This window comes from Neomonachus schauinslandi, chromosome 16 (assembly GCF_002201575.2).
Source record: "Neomonachus schauinslandi chromosome 16, ASM220157v2, whole genome shotgun sequence".
NCBI classification, from domain to species: Eukaryota; Metazoa; Chordata; class Mammalia; order Carnivora; family Phocidae; genus Neomonachus; species Neomonachus schauinslandi.
In genome coordinates this window covers 4,318,249-4,335,291 of record NC_058418.1, presented here as the reverse complement: position 1 = coordinate 4,335,291, position 17,043 = coordinate 4,318,249, and the positions used below count along the sequence as shown (strand labels likewise).

Below are 17,043 nucleotides of genomic sequence, written 5' to 3'. Positions count from 1 at the left end.
GGTCTGTCCCTACTCTAGACTCTCCCCTCACTGAACAAATAGGAGAGCAAAATTTTCTTTGGCTGCTTATTCCTAGTCTCAATGTCAGGTGCTCACTTTTTGCTGAAACCCAAGAGCAGATACATGGGAGCAGAGAAATGTGTTTGAGTGCCTAAATGTCTGTCTTTGTCATTAAAGTCAGTGCTAATTTTAAGTACTCATTCAGGACCTTGTTTTCCATTTGTGAACATCCAGTTGTTGCTGAGGGTTAAAACAGTAAATATCCACATACATGGTGAAATTATCATCTGAAACTGGTTTCACCTCATGGTGGGTGTTGAGCCAAAAAACACCGCCAAGACAAAAATAAGAAAAATACAGGTTTTACTTGTATCAAGTGAAGAGAACACCGGGGACATTTCCCAATACTAGCTCCCCAAACAACAAAATTGGGTGAGTTTTAAGCTAATGGCATATGCATATTCATCAAGGGGCCTGGAAAAGGCCATTTCAGAATGAAATCCATCAAAAGGCATCCTAAATTGACAGAGTCCAGGCGACTGGACTTTGTGCTATCCTACAGATTGTATGGGCAAAGCACAAAGCCCAGTTGGTTGAAGTCAAAGGACCTGTAAGGGTGGGGATCATCAGTTCTCTGGCTCCTTTATTATTTGTGTGCTCAAAGGGATTTAATTCCCACAACAGCCACTACAGAATCTCTGTTAAGACAATCTTTACTTTGGAAACAGCAATGGGAGTTTCACCATGGATTAATTGTCTCTGGTATGGTTAGACTATCTTCTGGGCTTGTGGTGGCTGTTTGTATTTACATGCTTTTGTAGCCTTAAAATCATTAGCTACTGAGGTCTTTCTGTAATTTTGACATATTCCAGGACATTCATCAAAGAGGTGCTTGGGTAAGTGGTGCCAGCATAGATCATAAGCAGGCATACATCATAAAATGGCTGGGAGCCTAAAGGGACTTCTCTTATGTGAAGAAATCTTTGTCTTTTCTCCCTTTTTCTGTGGACCGTTAACCTTCTTTTTAATTTTTGTTTTTAAGATTTTATTTATTTGACAGAGAGATAGCGAGAGCAGGAACACAAGCAGGGGGAGTGGGAGAGGGAGAAGCAGACTCTTTGCCGAGCAGGGAGCCCGACGCGGGGCTCGATCCCAGGACCCGGGGATCATGACCTGAGCCGAAGGCAGACACTTAACGCCTGAGCCACTCGGGCGCCCCCCCCCTTAACCTTATTTACCTACAAAACGTTTACCATAATGAAGCTCATGAACATATCCATCACTCGATATAGTTAAGATTTTTGTGTGCTGATAATGCTTTATTTAGATGCATTCTAGCAAATTTCAAGTGTAAAATACATCACTATAGTCAGTGTGCTGCACAATGGAACACCAGTATTTCTTTATCCTAAGTGAGTGTTGTTATATTTATGGATTTTTTAAAGATTTATTTATTTATTTTAGAGAGAGAGAGAGAGAGCAAGAAGAGGAGTGGCAGAAGGAGAGAAAGAATCTCCAAGCCGAGTCTCCACTGAGGGCAGAGCCCAACATGGGCCTCAATCCCCGTATCTTGAGACCTTGACCTAGACCGAAATCAAGAGCTGGCTGCCCAACCAACCGAGCCACCCAGGTGTCCTGAGTGTTGTTATATTTAACATTAAAAATAAAAACTGCCAGGGGTGGCTCAGTGTCTCAGTCAGTTTGGTCATCTGACAGGATTTTGGCTCACATCAAGATCTCAGGGTGATGAGATTGAGCCCTCCAACAGCTCTTCGATGAGCATGGAGACTGCTAAAGATTCCTTCTATCCCTCTCTCTCTACTCCCCCCCACACACACCCTGCTCGTGCTCTTGTTCTCTCTAAAAATAAGTAAACAAATAAAATAAATAAAAATAAACAAATAAAAACTGCCAGTTATTTTTTCCGCAAAAAGATGGGTTTATTCAGGAATAACAGTATCAAATTAGGGACATACAGGCTATGGCAAAATGATAGGCAAGTCTAGGAAACAAAGAAGGAGGCTTTTTTGAGGAGAGAAGGGGTAAGCTGAGAACTCTGTTACACACTAAAGTTCTTTGGAGTAATATCGTAGTTTGAAGGATGGTGATTTTTCAGTGGTTGCCTGGGAGGGATAAGAAAAGCATATCTTCCTCTGGCTGGAATAGTATAGTCCATCTCCAGGGTCAAGTTTGTATGTCAAGACCTTCCCTTCCTGTTGGATCTGCCAATGACTATGAGTCATAGGGCTTGAGAGCTCCGCCTGCTGAAACCTCCTGACTCCATTTTAGTGAGAGTTCCAATTAATTTCACATTACCATTTGACCAACATCTCAAAATTTCCTTCACTGGCAGTTGCTGGCAACAAACCTTCTATCTTCACTTTGATGATTTCACTTTTTTTAGATTCCATGTGATTTTATACAGTATTTCTTTTTTCCACGTCTTATTTAATTCAACAAAATATCCTACAGATTGTATGGGCAAAGCACAAGCTGCCCCATGATGGACCACTTTGGCAGAAATATTATTTAAGTTAAAAAGCAATCAAAATTCAGCAGATTAAGGAAAAGTCTTTTCCACCCTCCTGACTAAAAATAATTTAGATAGAGAAGCTGCCCCAGGATGAGAGCTATCAACATACATAACTACCTTATGATAATATACTAGGTACAAAAAACACAAAGGAACCTAGTAAGACCTGTTTGAGCCAAATTCTCTGTCCTATTTTTTAAGATTTTATTTATTTATTCATGAGAGACAGAGAGAGAGCGAGGCAGAGGGAGAAGCAGGCTCCCAAGGAGCAGGGAGCCCGATGCGGGACTCGATCCCAGGACCCTGGGATCACGACCCGAGCCGAAGGCAGACGCCCAACCATCTGAGCCACCCAGGTGCCCTGTCCTATTTTTTTGAGTAGCCAAGAGAATAATATTTTACTAAATATTTACTCATTTTTTCTTCTTGTGAATTATATCTCTTCCCTTGGAGTTCCCAGACTTCTCCCTTCTTCTTCCTTTTCTTCTGATTTTCTCCTCAAAGAGATATATACCTTACTTTGCCAGTCTTTGAAACTTTCACATCTGTGTGGAGTCTCCATACATATAGGTTTTTTTTTTTTTAAAAAGATTTTATTTATTTATTTGACAGAGACATAGCGAGAGAGGGAACACAAGCAGGGGGAGTGGGAGAGGGAGAAGCAGGCTTCCCGCCGAGCAGGGAGCCCGATGCGGGGCTCGATCCCAGGACCCTGGGATCATGACCTCAGCCGAAGGCAGATGCTTAACGACTGAGCCACCCAGGTGCCCCTCCATACATATGGTTTGAATTTGATTTTCTCCTGTTTATCTCATGACAATTTGATTCTTAGTCAACAATGAGAACTTCCTTTTAAGTTCCAGTTTGTTTTTATATATTCCTCCAATCTATACTTAGCTCCTATTTTATACACTTAATGTTAAGGAAGAAAAAGAAGCAAAAAGGCACGGCCTAGCATCTACATTCTCAGGGAAAATAGGGGACATCTAGTACCAACCCCTCAAATATTATGAGGATTAACTCACCTACATGTTCCTGAGGTCCAAGCACAGCACCATGGATCCTATGTGTGTGCACAGAGTAAAAGCTCAATACATACTGCATTAATAATGTATCTATGTTATTTTCCAAATATAAACTTTCCAAGCTGTAACTACTCCCAGCATGGTTGGCTACATAAGTCTAACTCACTCACCTATGCTCTCTAACTTAAGGCTTGACTAATTGTAGGTTCTTGAGATCAACAGACCTCTGATGCTAGGGAAACCAGGAACTCAATGTTCCTAGAAGATCAAGCTTCATCCTGCTAGAAAGTGGCATCCCTGATGCTAGTGAGTCTCCTTTGAGAGATCAAGGATGATGAAGCATTGTAGCACTGCTTCCCCAGCATGTCAAAGCTCACTACTTCTCGGAGCACCTGGGTAGCTCAGTCGCTTAAGCGACTGCCTTTGGCTCGGGTCATGATCCCAAGGTCCTGGGATCAAGCTCAGCAGGGAGTCTGCTTCTCCCTCTCCCTCTGCCTGCCGCTATGCCGACTTGTGCTCTCTCTGTCAAATAAATAAAATCTTAAAAAACAAAAACAAAAAACTCACTACTTTTGTGTGCCTCCCCCTTAAACACTTGCTGCTTGGTCTGTGACTTTGTATATTGTCTTTGGACATGAATCTACCATGTTCCCCATTGGCCAGCCTCCTGAACAAAGCAAATTTTCCTTTCCAACTATGAAAATTAGTCATGGGATACCTCACTAAAATGGAGTCAGAGGTCTTTGGCAGGAAGAGCCCTCTTGCCCTACCACTGGAAGTCAGTTTCAGACCCAACAGAAAGAGATGTACTTGATCTTACATGGACTTGATCTTGCTCCAAGATACTCCTTCATTCCAGTGTAAGGAAGAGATGCCTTTCTTAGGTATAAAAAATACTTTCCCTCCTCATGGGCTTTTGTATATAAACAGACTGACTTAACAAGAAGTAATTTAGAACTTCAACGGCCATAACTGGATTCTTTGCTCTTTCCAAAGTTACTTTTATCAAAGATGAGGTGGAAAAACATGGTTCTGAAATTGACAAAACTGAATGGGATTCCTATTTTAATTGGTATTTTGAAGGTTCCAAACCCTATCAGAAACATCATATTGCCTCATACCAATATGTAATTTTTCAACTGAAAAAGGTAAGAAAACAATTACAAACACAGAAAAGGGCTTCTGAAGCCTATTCTTCCCCTCCCCCACCTTCTTTGTCAACAGTCGCTAGGAAGCCATCCTGTGCTCAGGCCCCGTGTCCAAAACCATCTTCCTCTGGGCTCTCCCTTCTTCATCTCCACTCTCATTCTATCCTTTTTTGCACCTTCCTTTTCATCTGAAGTTCCCTCTGCTACCTCCTCTCCTGAACCTATTAAAATCTGCCCCCTTAAAGTTAAACCTTCTGAAGCTCTAAGTGGACACAGTTCATGTTCACTGGAATAAGGGTGAACTTTGAGCAATGAAGAGTTCCCTGAAGTGACTGAGGATCTCCATAGGTTTGCAGAAGAATTTAACATATTGATTCAAAGTTGCCAAGCTGGTTTTTCAGATTTATATCAATTGGTCCACATGCTTGCTGTGAGGGCCAGGCCAAACATTTGATGAAATTAGCCCAATGGAAATATCATGAACAGGATCTAAAGAAAAAGATGTGTAACTTTTGGCAAGATGCTAGAAAACTTGCTAGAAGACATCAACAATCAATTATATTGGCTTTTCTGAATCCAGTAGATCAGAACAAAATTCAGGTCTGTACACAGGAGGCAGATGAGTCCCTTCATAAGGATTAGAATCAACTCCAATTATCTTTAAAGGTGGATTCTGTCAGGGTGCCTGGGTGGCTCAGGTGGCTGAGTGTCTGATTCTTGATTTCACTCAGGTCATAATCTCAGGGTTGTGAGATTGAGCCCCGATTCAGTCTCCAGGCTCAGCAGAGAGTCTGCTTGAGATTCTCTCTCTCCTCCCTCTGCCCATCCCACTGCTCCTGCTCTAAATAAATAAATAAATATCTTTAAAGGTGTATTCTGTCAAGAACCTGAATGGTCCTGGAAGCAGATAATCCCCTAGAGGCTGCAGAGAAAATCTCATGCCTCATGAAACCTTGATTTTGACTTTATAGGACCCTAAGCAGAAAACCTGGAAAGCCCATTGAAATTCAAATATATAATCAGCAGAGTGTTCTTTTTTAGCTCCTAAATGTGTGGAGATTTGTCACAGTAGAGATAGAAAACATCTACACATAGACATAACATCAACTATTTTGTACGTTTATATTGTATAATTCTTATTTTACATTTAAATAAAGTAAAAATCCTCATTCAGTGCCCCAAGGCAGTAACACTTTGATCTTGTCATAACAGCTCATCAGTATGAGGTGTATCCTCTTCCTTGTGCAATTACAGAGTGTGTGTGAAGTTCCATTTGTTTTGGGGTATTTTTTTTAAAGATTTTATTTATTTATTTGACAGAGAGAGCGAGACACAGCGAGAGACGGAACACAAGCAGGGGGAATGGGAGAGGGAGAAGCAGACTTCCCGCAGAGCAGGGAGCCCCATGTAGGGCTTGGTCCTGGGATCAGGACCTGAGCCCAAGGCAGACGCTTAACGACTGAGCCACCCAGGCGCCCTGTGAAGTTCCATTTGACATTGTGTAACACACATACAAATTAAAATATTTTGCACTTAATGTTTGCATAAATATTGTCATACCAATATTACTGCCAATAAAATTGCTTTCCTTGGCTCCCTACTCAGCAGGGAGTGTGCTTCTCCATCTCCCGCTACTTGTGCTCTGTCAAATAAATAAATAAATAAAATCTTTAAAAAAAAATTGCTTTCCTTAATCAATGCCATAGGAAGGTGGTGTCATCTACTGCATTTCTAAAACATATCCCGCTGTAATTGTAAATGTAACACACTTGTTGAAACACTTCCTTCAGTGTTCACACGCAAATGTATCTGTCTCCTGCTATCACACACATGAAATGTGGATCTTTGATTTGTACACATGTAACTTACTGGGTGGTTTTGGGACATGAAATTGTTGCACCATTATGACTGTGCGTTCTTACAATGAGTGGACAACTGTTGAACTACCCTTGCAAATCGATTAAAACACACACACACAAACACATAATATCCCACCAACTGTGTTTCCACTATTAAAAAAATTAAACAGGGAAGCCATAGACTCAGGGGGCTTTAATGTCTCGGTAGCCTCTGAAAGCAAACCACAACTTAATTCACAGTCACTGCACTGGAAAGGAAGAAAATGAACTTAAGAACAAACAATTACGTCAACTAGGCCTTCCAAAAATAAGGCAACTGCTTAGGGTATATCCAATCAAATACTGCCCTTCCACAACCTCTCCATAAAAACCTCACTGCAACCTCCTACAGGTGGCGCAAGACTAACCATTTGAAAACACAAACCTACTGGTCAAATTTACTCTGGAAAATTTGAATGTATATCACTTCATCTCTAAAGAGCACACAGTACCACCTTTCATTTTGACCAGTTTCTCAAGTGGCCTAAACTCCTTACCCACATTGCAAGTGGGCAGAAGACAGTGCAACAGATTTGCCCGCCCTGCTCCGCTCACTTTTGCACATGCGCACAACACACCAATGCGATTCTGCCCTCACTTCCCCAGACTTCAGCCTTGGTAATGGCTCCCCACAGCGCCTGCGCAGATAGAGTTGCCCAACAAATGCTGCGCATGCGCACAGAGGATTTGTGGCACGCACAGCTTCTCTCTGGGCCCCAACCTGCAGTCGCGTGCTCTTCCCTTCACCAGCCGGGGGCGGGGGGCTCTCCAGAGCACCACACCTGAATCTCATCTCAACCAAGCCCACACATCTGAGTTCACAGTTCAGGCAAGCTGGGACCAGAGTCTATGTTCAGCCCAGTCCTCCCTCTGACCAACATTGTTATTGCACCCAGAGTTTACCTGCCCTCTCCCGTTTCTGCCTTTCCTGTTGCCAAAACTTCACACATGTGCACACTGAAAACAGAGGTGAACCCCTCAAGGTCCTGAGTATGTCATCTGCCACAGTGCAGAGGATCCCAGAACAGATGGAGATCAGGGACTGGACATCCATGATCACCCTGTGCAATATGAATGCATATGGCGCCGGTCAATCCCACCTCCAGTGGACCCACCGAAGCCCCCGGATTCCTGTTTCTTATTCTGGACCTAGCATTGTGTGCACAGAGCTCAGGTAGAAATTACATCGGGAATAGTCCCTCTGCCTAAATGGGGATTACAGAGACTTACAGGGAATTATCCGTTCAGATTCTGTGGAAAATAACCTTAGACCACGAAATTGCCCTCCACGGCTCCAATGTCAGTCCCTGTGCCTCCCTTCTCAGAACACTCAGAGAACAGAGTTCCTGGCAGCTCCACCTGGGTGGCCCAAACTAGCATTCACACTTTCCTGAGGCGCAGACTCAGATAAAGCAAGCAAGAGACTTAAAATTTGGGGAGGCAGTTTCACCTTTCTGGTTAAAACACTGCTTCCAAGATAACACATAGCATGCCACTTTCCATTCCTGGGATGTCCACTGATAGTCCACACATTAAAATTAATCAAATATATAAATGCAAATGATGGACCCCTCAAATTTGTCTCAGAGCCTCTAATCCACCCTTCCTATCTCCCAGTCTGCTCTCTATATTTGTGCTATAACACCCAAGATTATTTTTAAGATTAATGATAATGAAAAAGAAGAGAAAGAACCTCTACAATCCCAGGGAGGCACACCCAGCATCCAAATCCTTCTGGAAAAAATGATCATATAGTACCCAATTCCCAGGGCTCTAGAACGATTAACATGCAGAATGCATGTAAGATTCCCAGCACAGTATCCTGGACACGGTGCATCCTCATATACCTGGAGTATGTAGTAGATGCTCAATAAACATTCCGTTCACGAATGAGCACATACTATTTATCCAAAACAACTTTGCTCAGACAACACAACCTTATCTAGTCCCTTCCTAACTTGTATGGGATGAGCAGAGAATGTCATCTTTCCAGAAGCTGTTAGTAGCCATCACTGAGAAGGGCAGTATTTGTGTTGAGAAAGGATAGTTTGGTATAAGGGACTCAGATGTGCTCTTCTGCTCTAACATAATGCTACTGGAAATGAAGTCTTGGGACAGCAACCTCAATAAGTGTTAAAAATACACACTAATGGGCTTCATCCACACCTAGGGAGTCATGATACCAGAGTATGGGGCCCCTGATTCTGTTTTTAATGGGAACTTCAAACGGTTTGTATATTCGTGAAATTTTGGCAAACAATGTTTGAAAAGTAGTTCTCAGCTATGGCTTCAGGTTGGGATCTCCTGTGTAGTTTTTAGAACTACCATGTCCAGCGTCCCAACCACAAAGATTCTGTCACTTAGTCCTTGATAGGGCCTAGCATCAGTTAGGTCTTAATGAAGGGGCCCAGCATATTCCACTGTGAGGCCAATGTAAACACTGAAGCTCCCAGGTACATTTCTAAAGACAGAGCATAGAGTCTGGTCAATGGGGAAACTTCCATAGGGAAGGCTACTCTGCATAAGATTTGATAGGGGAGGGTCAGTCCTCGCAACACCCCCGCATTCATGATGTTGTATGAGAATTTGTGCGTGTCTCCAGGAGACAAGTGCACCCAGGATTGCGAAAGGAGTAAATCACACTGGGGCCTCCACTTAGAAACTCCCTGTGTGTGCAGATTTTCCCATACCCCCGAAAGCAATGGAATAGTAATTGGGTCACATAGACCCTTAGTGGCCATGGGGAGGCTTTTGGATTTCACTGTGAATGCCATGGAAGACACTAGAACAGAAGGGAAGTCCTTAGAGGATGTAGGAGCATGTGAAGAGTGGGACAGGAGATGTCCCTCTGTGACCACCATAGAATTAAACATTGGCTTCCAGAATCATTCCATTCAAGCAGAGCATCCCAAACCACATTTTTTTTTTTTTTAAGATTTTATTTCTTTGACAGAGAAAGACACAGCGAGAGAGGGAACACAAACGGGGAGTGGGAGAGGGAGAAGCAGACTCCCTGCCGAGCAGGGAGCCCGATGCGGGACTCGATCCAGGGACTCCAGGATCATGACCTGAGCCGAAGGCAGTCGCTTAACCAACTGAGCCACCCAGGCGCCCCCAAACCACATTTTAAGGTCAAGTTTTCTCCTCTGACCTTTGGCCCCCACCTGTGGCATCTGCTTCATTCATTCCCACCTACCTGGGTGTGTGGCTACTGTCTCCTTTCTCTTCATGTGCTGGGTTCTTTACTTTTCCAAAGAAGTTGACCAGATCCAGACTACAGACAGCAAGACCTATTGACAAGAAAAAGAAGCATGACTCTTGCCAGAGAATCTACAATTTCAAATCCAGCAGTATGTTCGGTAGAGACGAGAGCACATTACAGAAGCATATAGAAAATTATTTCTCCAAACACTGTTTCCTGGTGGCCTCTTTAGAACGCTTAGGAAGGATTTTCAATGTTCAGCTCCTGAACTCCACTTTCAAGAACTGCTGAATCAGAAATAAGGAATAGATACTTGATTTTAAGATGTGGGCAACAGTGTTTTATGCCAGTTAGTTTGTAGAATTATCACTAGAGTGAAGTTTACAGATAACCTCAGGGAATGGTAAGGCTGAAATCAAGACAAAACATCATGAATACGTCCTTCCTTACACCAACAAATGTTATTTCAAGGAAATAATCATTTGTCATTTGTGCTGAATTACACTACAGAATTTTAAGAAACTTGAATATACAGAAATTAAAAAGTACTTGTTTCATTCTGCTGAAAATAAAAAAAAGGCAATAAAGGAGAGCGTATCTGTGACACTATGCAGATTAAATGGAAACTCATGAAACCAAAGACCATTTAGTACCTTTATTTGCAAAGGCCAAGATCTCCTGTAAAGAAAGGTGAGAGCCCGTTATTTTCCGGGGGAATCTAGCAGAAAGACCCCGAACCAAGTGAACAAAGTTAACATCAGTTAACAAGACAAACGTTATCAGTGGCCTGATGCACGGAGGACTCTTTACTATTGTGATAAAGTTTACAAAACAAACAAATCATATTACGATTCCAATCATGAAAATATAGCAGTTTTATGAGATTTCAAGCCAGAGATAGTTCCCATATCCTGTAATCTTTCATGTATTTCAAATAGTAATTCCTTCGTTGAAGCAATCTAGACAGCAAGGCTTTCTTTTTCAGAATATTGACTTATTCTGGGCCTGATAGCCACGTGGATTGTTTGTTCATGGTCGTTCAGTTTATACAGACTCAGGCTACACCCAGACAGAATCTAAATATTACATATTTCCTCCTTCACTGAGATTCCAAAACCCAACAAATCCCCAGTGAGGATCTTGGGTATCAACACATCCCCATGTTGATCTGTCACAAAGGGAATATTTTCAATACTTGCAGGTCATGAATTCATGGTAGGAATTCTTCATGCTGCATAGAAAGCCCAGTTGGAGAGAATGGAGAGACGGCCCCAGGGATGTAAGATGGGAATATCCTAAAGGGCTGACTTTGACTATCATTAAAAGGATAAATGGCAGTCCAAAACAAATTTGCTAGGAAGGACAAGAGGTAGAGAAGTAAATGTGCAAATTCTAAACACATGGCATTTGGGTAAGAAATGGGGACACTGCTCTGAGCTAAGTTAAGACGAAACTTACCTGAGAAGCAGCTATTTCTTCCTCTCCCTCTTGCTCTTGATTGTTTTCTCGGGTGATATTATGTAAAGAAATCACATGTGTATGCCTTTAAAGGTCTCAACACGGCCTCATTACCTGCTATCATCAGCTCAGAGACAGAAGGATCTTGAACTGCACAAAAGGCCAACCTCTACTTTGTCACAGGAAAGATTCAGAAAAAAAGAGCTCCTACGTGGACATTTGCGTGTGAGTTTCTCCTTCCCCGGTTTCAGATGTCTTCCCCTCCCACAGACAGCCACAAATCCTGCCACAGGGAACGGGGGCTGCACTGACCTGCCCCTTCCAATTCCAGACCAGTCTGTTACCTTCTCTTCAAATGAAAGCTGAAGTCAGCTTTCACAAATATACCTTCGAATCCTTGGGCTTCACCCTGGTCTACCCGAGAAGCACCTGAAGCACATAGTTAAAGCAGCACTGATGTTCTTACCCTGACCAACAGACAGACTCTGGCAGAGGGCCCAGGTGATGGTGGTTCTTAAAACTCACCCTGGGATCTTTACTATAAACCCAGGCTGATAAGCAATGATGTGCTTTCAAATTTTAATGTGCACAGAAATCATTTGGTGTTCCAGGTTCCACAGAAGAAATGGTGATTCTGCAGGTTTGGAATGGGGTCTGAGAATTGGCATCTTTCCCAAGTACTTGTTAGTGCTGATGCTGCTCCTGGAGACCCTCGTTTAGTGGCTACACTAGAGAATACAGGCACAGCGCACCTGAGCCCCCCACACCCACCATCTACGTCAACACAAACAACTCCTGGGGAGTTCCCAGGAAAGAGTTTATCATTTACTTTTCACTGTTGTGAGTTTACTGTGGGTTCCCAGCAAAGACTACAATCACCATCCTGAAGGACAACATCTTACATAGCACTTTAAAGTATACAGAAAGAAAAAAAAAGTTTACAGAAAGAAGACTACTGAATGCACTGATGTCTAAGCAAGTCTCTATTTGGAAAACAACGTGTATATATCGATACTGCAATGATGATTGAGCACTGATTTTCTGTTCACAAGGAAGTTATGGTGCACCATGTTGGCAACTTCACACATATGATTTCATCCCCATAATACCCTGCAAGCTGGGCACTAGATGTCCTATAATAACCACGAAGATGTACATACTGGGACCCACCTATCTGCTTTGCCTGCTGTTTCCCTATCGATTAAAAAAAAAAGTTTGTGGCTCTCTGTTCCCCCTCAATCAGCAGACAGCCATATCTTCTGGTAGTGCAAGCCGCATCCCCAAGACACGATGGTGACGGTTGGGGTAAACAGATTTGGCCAATTGAGCACCTGGTCACCAGGGCTCTTTTAAATCTGGCAAAGCAGATATTGTAGCCATCAATAACCCATTTATTGATCTCAACTACATGGTCTACATATTCAGTATGACTCCACCCATGGCAAATTTCACGGCATAGTCAAGGCTGAGAATGGGAAACTTGTAATCAATGGAAACTCCATCTCCATCTTCCAGGAGTGAGATCCCACCAACATCAAAAGGGGTGATGCTGGTGCTGAGTATGTTGTTGAGTTCACTGGGATCTTCACCACCATGGAGATGGCTGGGGTTTACTTGAATGGTGGACCCAAGTGGGTCATCATCTCTGTCCCTTCTGCTGATGCCCCCATGTTTGTGATAAGCATGAACCATGAGAAATATGACAACTCCCTCAAGATTGTCAGCAATGCCTCCTGCACCACCAACTGCTTGGCCCCTCTGGCCAAGGTCATTCATGACAACTTTGGCATCATGGAGGGACTCATGACCACACGTCATGCCATCACTGCTACCTAGATGACCATGGACAACCTCTCTGAGAATTTGTGGCATGATGGCTGAGGGGTTGCCCAGTACATTATCCCTGATTCTACCAGCACTGCAAGGACATCCCTGAGATGAATGGGAAGCTCATTGGCATGGCCTTCTGTGTCCCTACCCCCAGTGTGTCATTTGTGGATCTGACCTGCCACCAGGAGAAAGCTACCAAATATGATGACATCAAGGAGGTGGTGAAGCAGGCATTGGATGGCCCTCTCAAGGGCATCCTCAGCTACACTGAAGGCCAGGTTGTCTCCTGTGACATTCACAGGGACACCCACTCTTCTACCTTTGATTCTGGGGCTGGCATTGCTCTCAATGACCAGTTTGTCAAGCTCATTTCCTGGTATGACAATGAATTTGGCTATACGAACTGTAGCCAAACCTTATGGTCCACGTGGCCTCCAAGGACTAAGAGCCCTCTGGACCACCAGCCTGAGCAAGATCAAGAGGAAGAGAGAGGCCCTCAGCGGCTGGGGAGTACTTGCCCCAAGTCATCCCCCAACATACAGAGAATCTCCTGACCTCCAATTACCATCTCAGACCCCCTGAAGAAGGGGAGGGACTGAGGGAGCCCTACCTTATCACATACCAGAATAAAGTATACTGTACCCAGCAAAAAAAAAAAAAAGTTTTTATATAATAGGAACAAAATATGGATGAATGGAAAAATACAGAAAGGTAGATTAGTAGTTCACAGAGTTTTCATTCTTGTGTTCACATTATAGGATAGAAAATGTTTGACTTTATAAGTAAATGCCAGTTTTCCTGTACTTCATCCACACTCATCAGCAACGTATGGTCATTTTAATTCCTCCACATTGGTGTTAACAAATTTATTTTTTTCTCAAATTTAGTCATTCTAGCAAATAGAAAGTGTCATCTCCCTGTAGTTTTCCTGCGTTCTAGGAGTGGTTAAAGAAAATATAACATATATGCATTATATAATATTATTTAAGATATAAAATATATATATCATAGAATATATTATGTATCATCAATAATACATAAGATATATGGATGCAAGATTCAGTCTTAAAAAAAAGAAGAAAGACATCCTTCCATTTCAGACAAAGTAGGTGAGCCTGGAGGATCTTATTGTAAGTGGAATAAGCCGCAGAAAATGGCAAATACTGCTTTATCTCAATTATATCTGGAATCTAATAAAGTTGAACTCCTAAAAGCAGAGTAAAACTGCAATTTCAGGACATGGCTGAGGGCGAAGTAGGAGATGTTGGTCAAATAGTACAAAATTTTATTTATGCAAGACGAATAAATTCTGGGGATCTAAAGTACAGCATGGTGAATACAGATAACTGTGTCTATTATTATACTTGATATTTTCTAAAAGAATATATCTTCAATGTTCTCAACAAAAATTAATTAAAAAATCAGAAATCAAAAATCATAACACTATGAGGTGATGGGCATGTTAATTAGCTAGATTGTTTTAATCATGTCATAATGTATACATAGATTTATGTTTTGTTACTTGAGCAACTACTCAATCTGCAGGAATGAAAAACAGGATTCTGGGTGAAAGGCTGGTAAAGCACACGATTTAATGATAGAAATGAAGGCAAAAATATTTAGTCCTTTGCTCCCATTTATTGGATTCTGGGTTTTGGGAATTGTGAGCACCAGCCCTGGAGAGATGAAAGGAACAGCCACTCAGAATTGGATCTCCAATCTGTCCTGGGAAGGGAGGAGCTCCAGAGCCAGGCCAGACCTGCACACAGCATCAGAAGGGGGTGGATCTGGTTTCGGCTTGGGAGGGAGCTGGCTGTAGGCTCTGATCTCCCTGCTTCTGGGGTATGTCTAGGCCTGTCATTCCTAAGCCTTCCCAGAGAAATTCAACACCCAGAGTTCATATTGTTTTAATCTATTTAGTCTCATTCCTATTTCAGAAAATAAAATAAAAAGCAACTTAACATAAACACTTAGCATTTTCAGGGGCAATTATATTAGAAAGCTTTTATTCTTACAAGAATGCAAAACAAATGCTACTGCTACTAAGAATTCTTTGGACCACGGATGACCCATCAAAGGTGACACCAGAACTCACACCACAACACAGAGAGGGAACTGACTCAACTGAAGTCAAGTCCCCGGTATACCACTGCTTCCTCCCATTGACTCCACAATCCTGAATTCAAAAATGTACCCATTTGCTCTAAAAATTTCTGGATCTTATGGATCATGACTCGACTGCCATGGAAACAATCAGTTTCTATCTATTTGCATCTCTACACCTGCTCAGTGTTCTTTAACCATAGGAGGGACTCCCACCTGGACCACGAAGGCGATTTCTTCTATGGAGGGAGGAGAGGACCCTGGATGACTCACTCCACTTTCTCTGAATGGGAAACATATTCAAATTCTACAGAGTCTACACAGGACATCCCTATATATTCCAAAGAGTCCCTGATACTGGAGAGTATGTCCCCAGTGAGACTGAATTGATGCCCCCATAGGGATCCAGGTAGTGGAAACCTTAGGTTTCGTCGGGGTCATCAGATAGAGCACAGACCTATCCTGGTGGAGCAGCATCCTCTGATGCAGGTGTGATGTATCCTGTCCCTGAGCAGGGTTCTCTGGAGTAAGAAGCCTCTACTTCAGTTAACATGGGTTACAGGTAGCTGTAGTTGTGCTCATGATTCTAGATATTTTGTGGGTCTTAACCTTGCACTGTTAATGGATCTTCTCCTTCCTGAGGTTGTACTAAGGCAGGACCTAGTGTGGCAGGTTTTAAGCCTATGCTCGTTAAAATTTAAAGATTTGGCATTGATGATCAGGAGTGCCAGTTTGTTGAAGGACCATCAAACACGTTAACCATCTTTGTGGAACTGTCTTCAAAACCCCATGCCCAGGTATATGTTAGTAAAATATCTTATATTGAAAGATACAGATTCAATGGGGGCGCCTGGGTGGTCTGTCTTTGGCTCAGGTCCTGATCCCGGAGTCCTGGGATTGAGCCCCGCATCGGACTCCCTGATCGGCGGGGAGCCTGCTTCTCCCTCCTACTCCCCCTACTGTGTTTCCTCTCTCACTGTCTCTATCGAATAAATAAATGAAATCTTAAAAAAAAAACACAGATTCAAATGTATTTTTTTTTTCTTTTTAAGAATTGATCAATTGACCCCACATGACCTTCAGGGTGGAAATAGCTTCTGCAAGCATTTGGGCAAAGGGAGGGGGGAACGTTAGAAGTGTCTCAGTTTCTTGGCGACATTGAAGTCCAGGTATTCATCCAGAAAGCTGTTTGCAATCCCCAGGACGCCTAGGACCGTCAACAAGGCCAGACTCCCCAGACTCAGCCGGAAACCGGTGATCCTTTTTTTAGCTGCTTCTGAATATCCCCAGAAATACTGGTGATGGGCATGTATGTAGACCAGACCCAGACAAGTAGCAAAAACTTGATTAAAATACCATCCAGCCATCCACAATGTAATCAGAAATATGGGGTAAAACTCCACACAGTTTTGTTGTGCACAAAATATTCTTTCAAACTCTGGTGACCCAGAGACTGCCAGGGGTGTGACTTCGTATTTTAATCTTGCCTTTCCTACATGCAAAGCAAAATAACTTTGTTGACAGGCCGACAGGATTGAGACAGCAGCCAGCAAGATTGAATGCCCAGCCATCTTTCACATGGAAGGTTCTGGTTCAGGGAACTATTTGTTGAAACCCCACATTCAAATGTATTTCGAGTATGTCTGTTTTATTTCAGGAGCAATGGTTTCATTACTGATTGAACTGTAACCTTTATCTCCTGGGACCATTAATACAACATATCCTATGGATAATTATATAATTACAAAGGATTCATTGTACAGCTGTAATTTCTTATTACTGAAACAGATTTTTTTTTTAAAGATTTTATTGATTTATTTGACAGAGAGAGACACAGCGAGAGAGG

At 42.6% G+C, this 17,043-nt stretch overlaps 1 protein-coding gene and 1 pseudogene across 1 annotated transcript; one reads left to right on the top strand and one right to left on the bottom strand.

Moving 5' to 3' along the window:
* Window positions 1–12,554: 12,554 nt before the first annotated feature.
* On the top strand, window positions 12,555–13,539 carry LOC110573773 (annotated as a pseudogene).
* A 2,788-nt stretch (window positions 13,540–16,327) lies between these two features.
* LOC110573775 (microsomal glutathione S-transferase 2-like) lies at window positions 16,328–16,815 on the bottom strand. The gene has a single exon (XM_044922019.1). The coding sequence runs from the start codon at window positions 16,766–16,768 to the stop codon at window positions 16,328–16,330; it is 441 nt and encodes a 146-aa protein (XP_044777954.1). The 5' UTR covers window positions 16,769–16,815.
* Window positions 16,816–17,043: the final 228 nt, after the last annotated feature.

What these genes read in the sequence shown, in the direction of transcription:
- LOC110573775 (XM_044922019.1), bottom strand. Translation starts at nt 16,768, where the DNA reads ATGGCTGGGCATTCAATCTTGCTGGCTGCTGTCTCAATCCTGTCGGCC.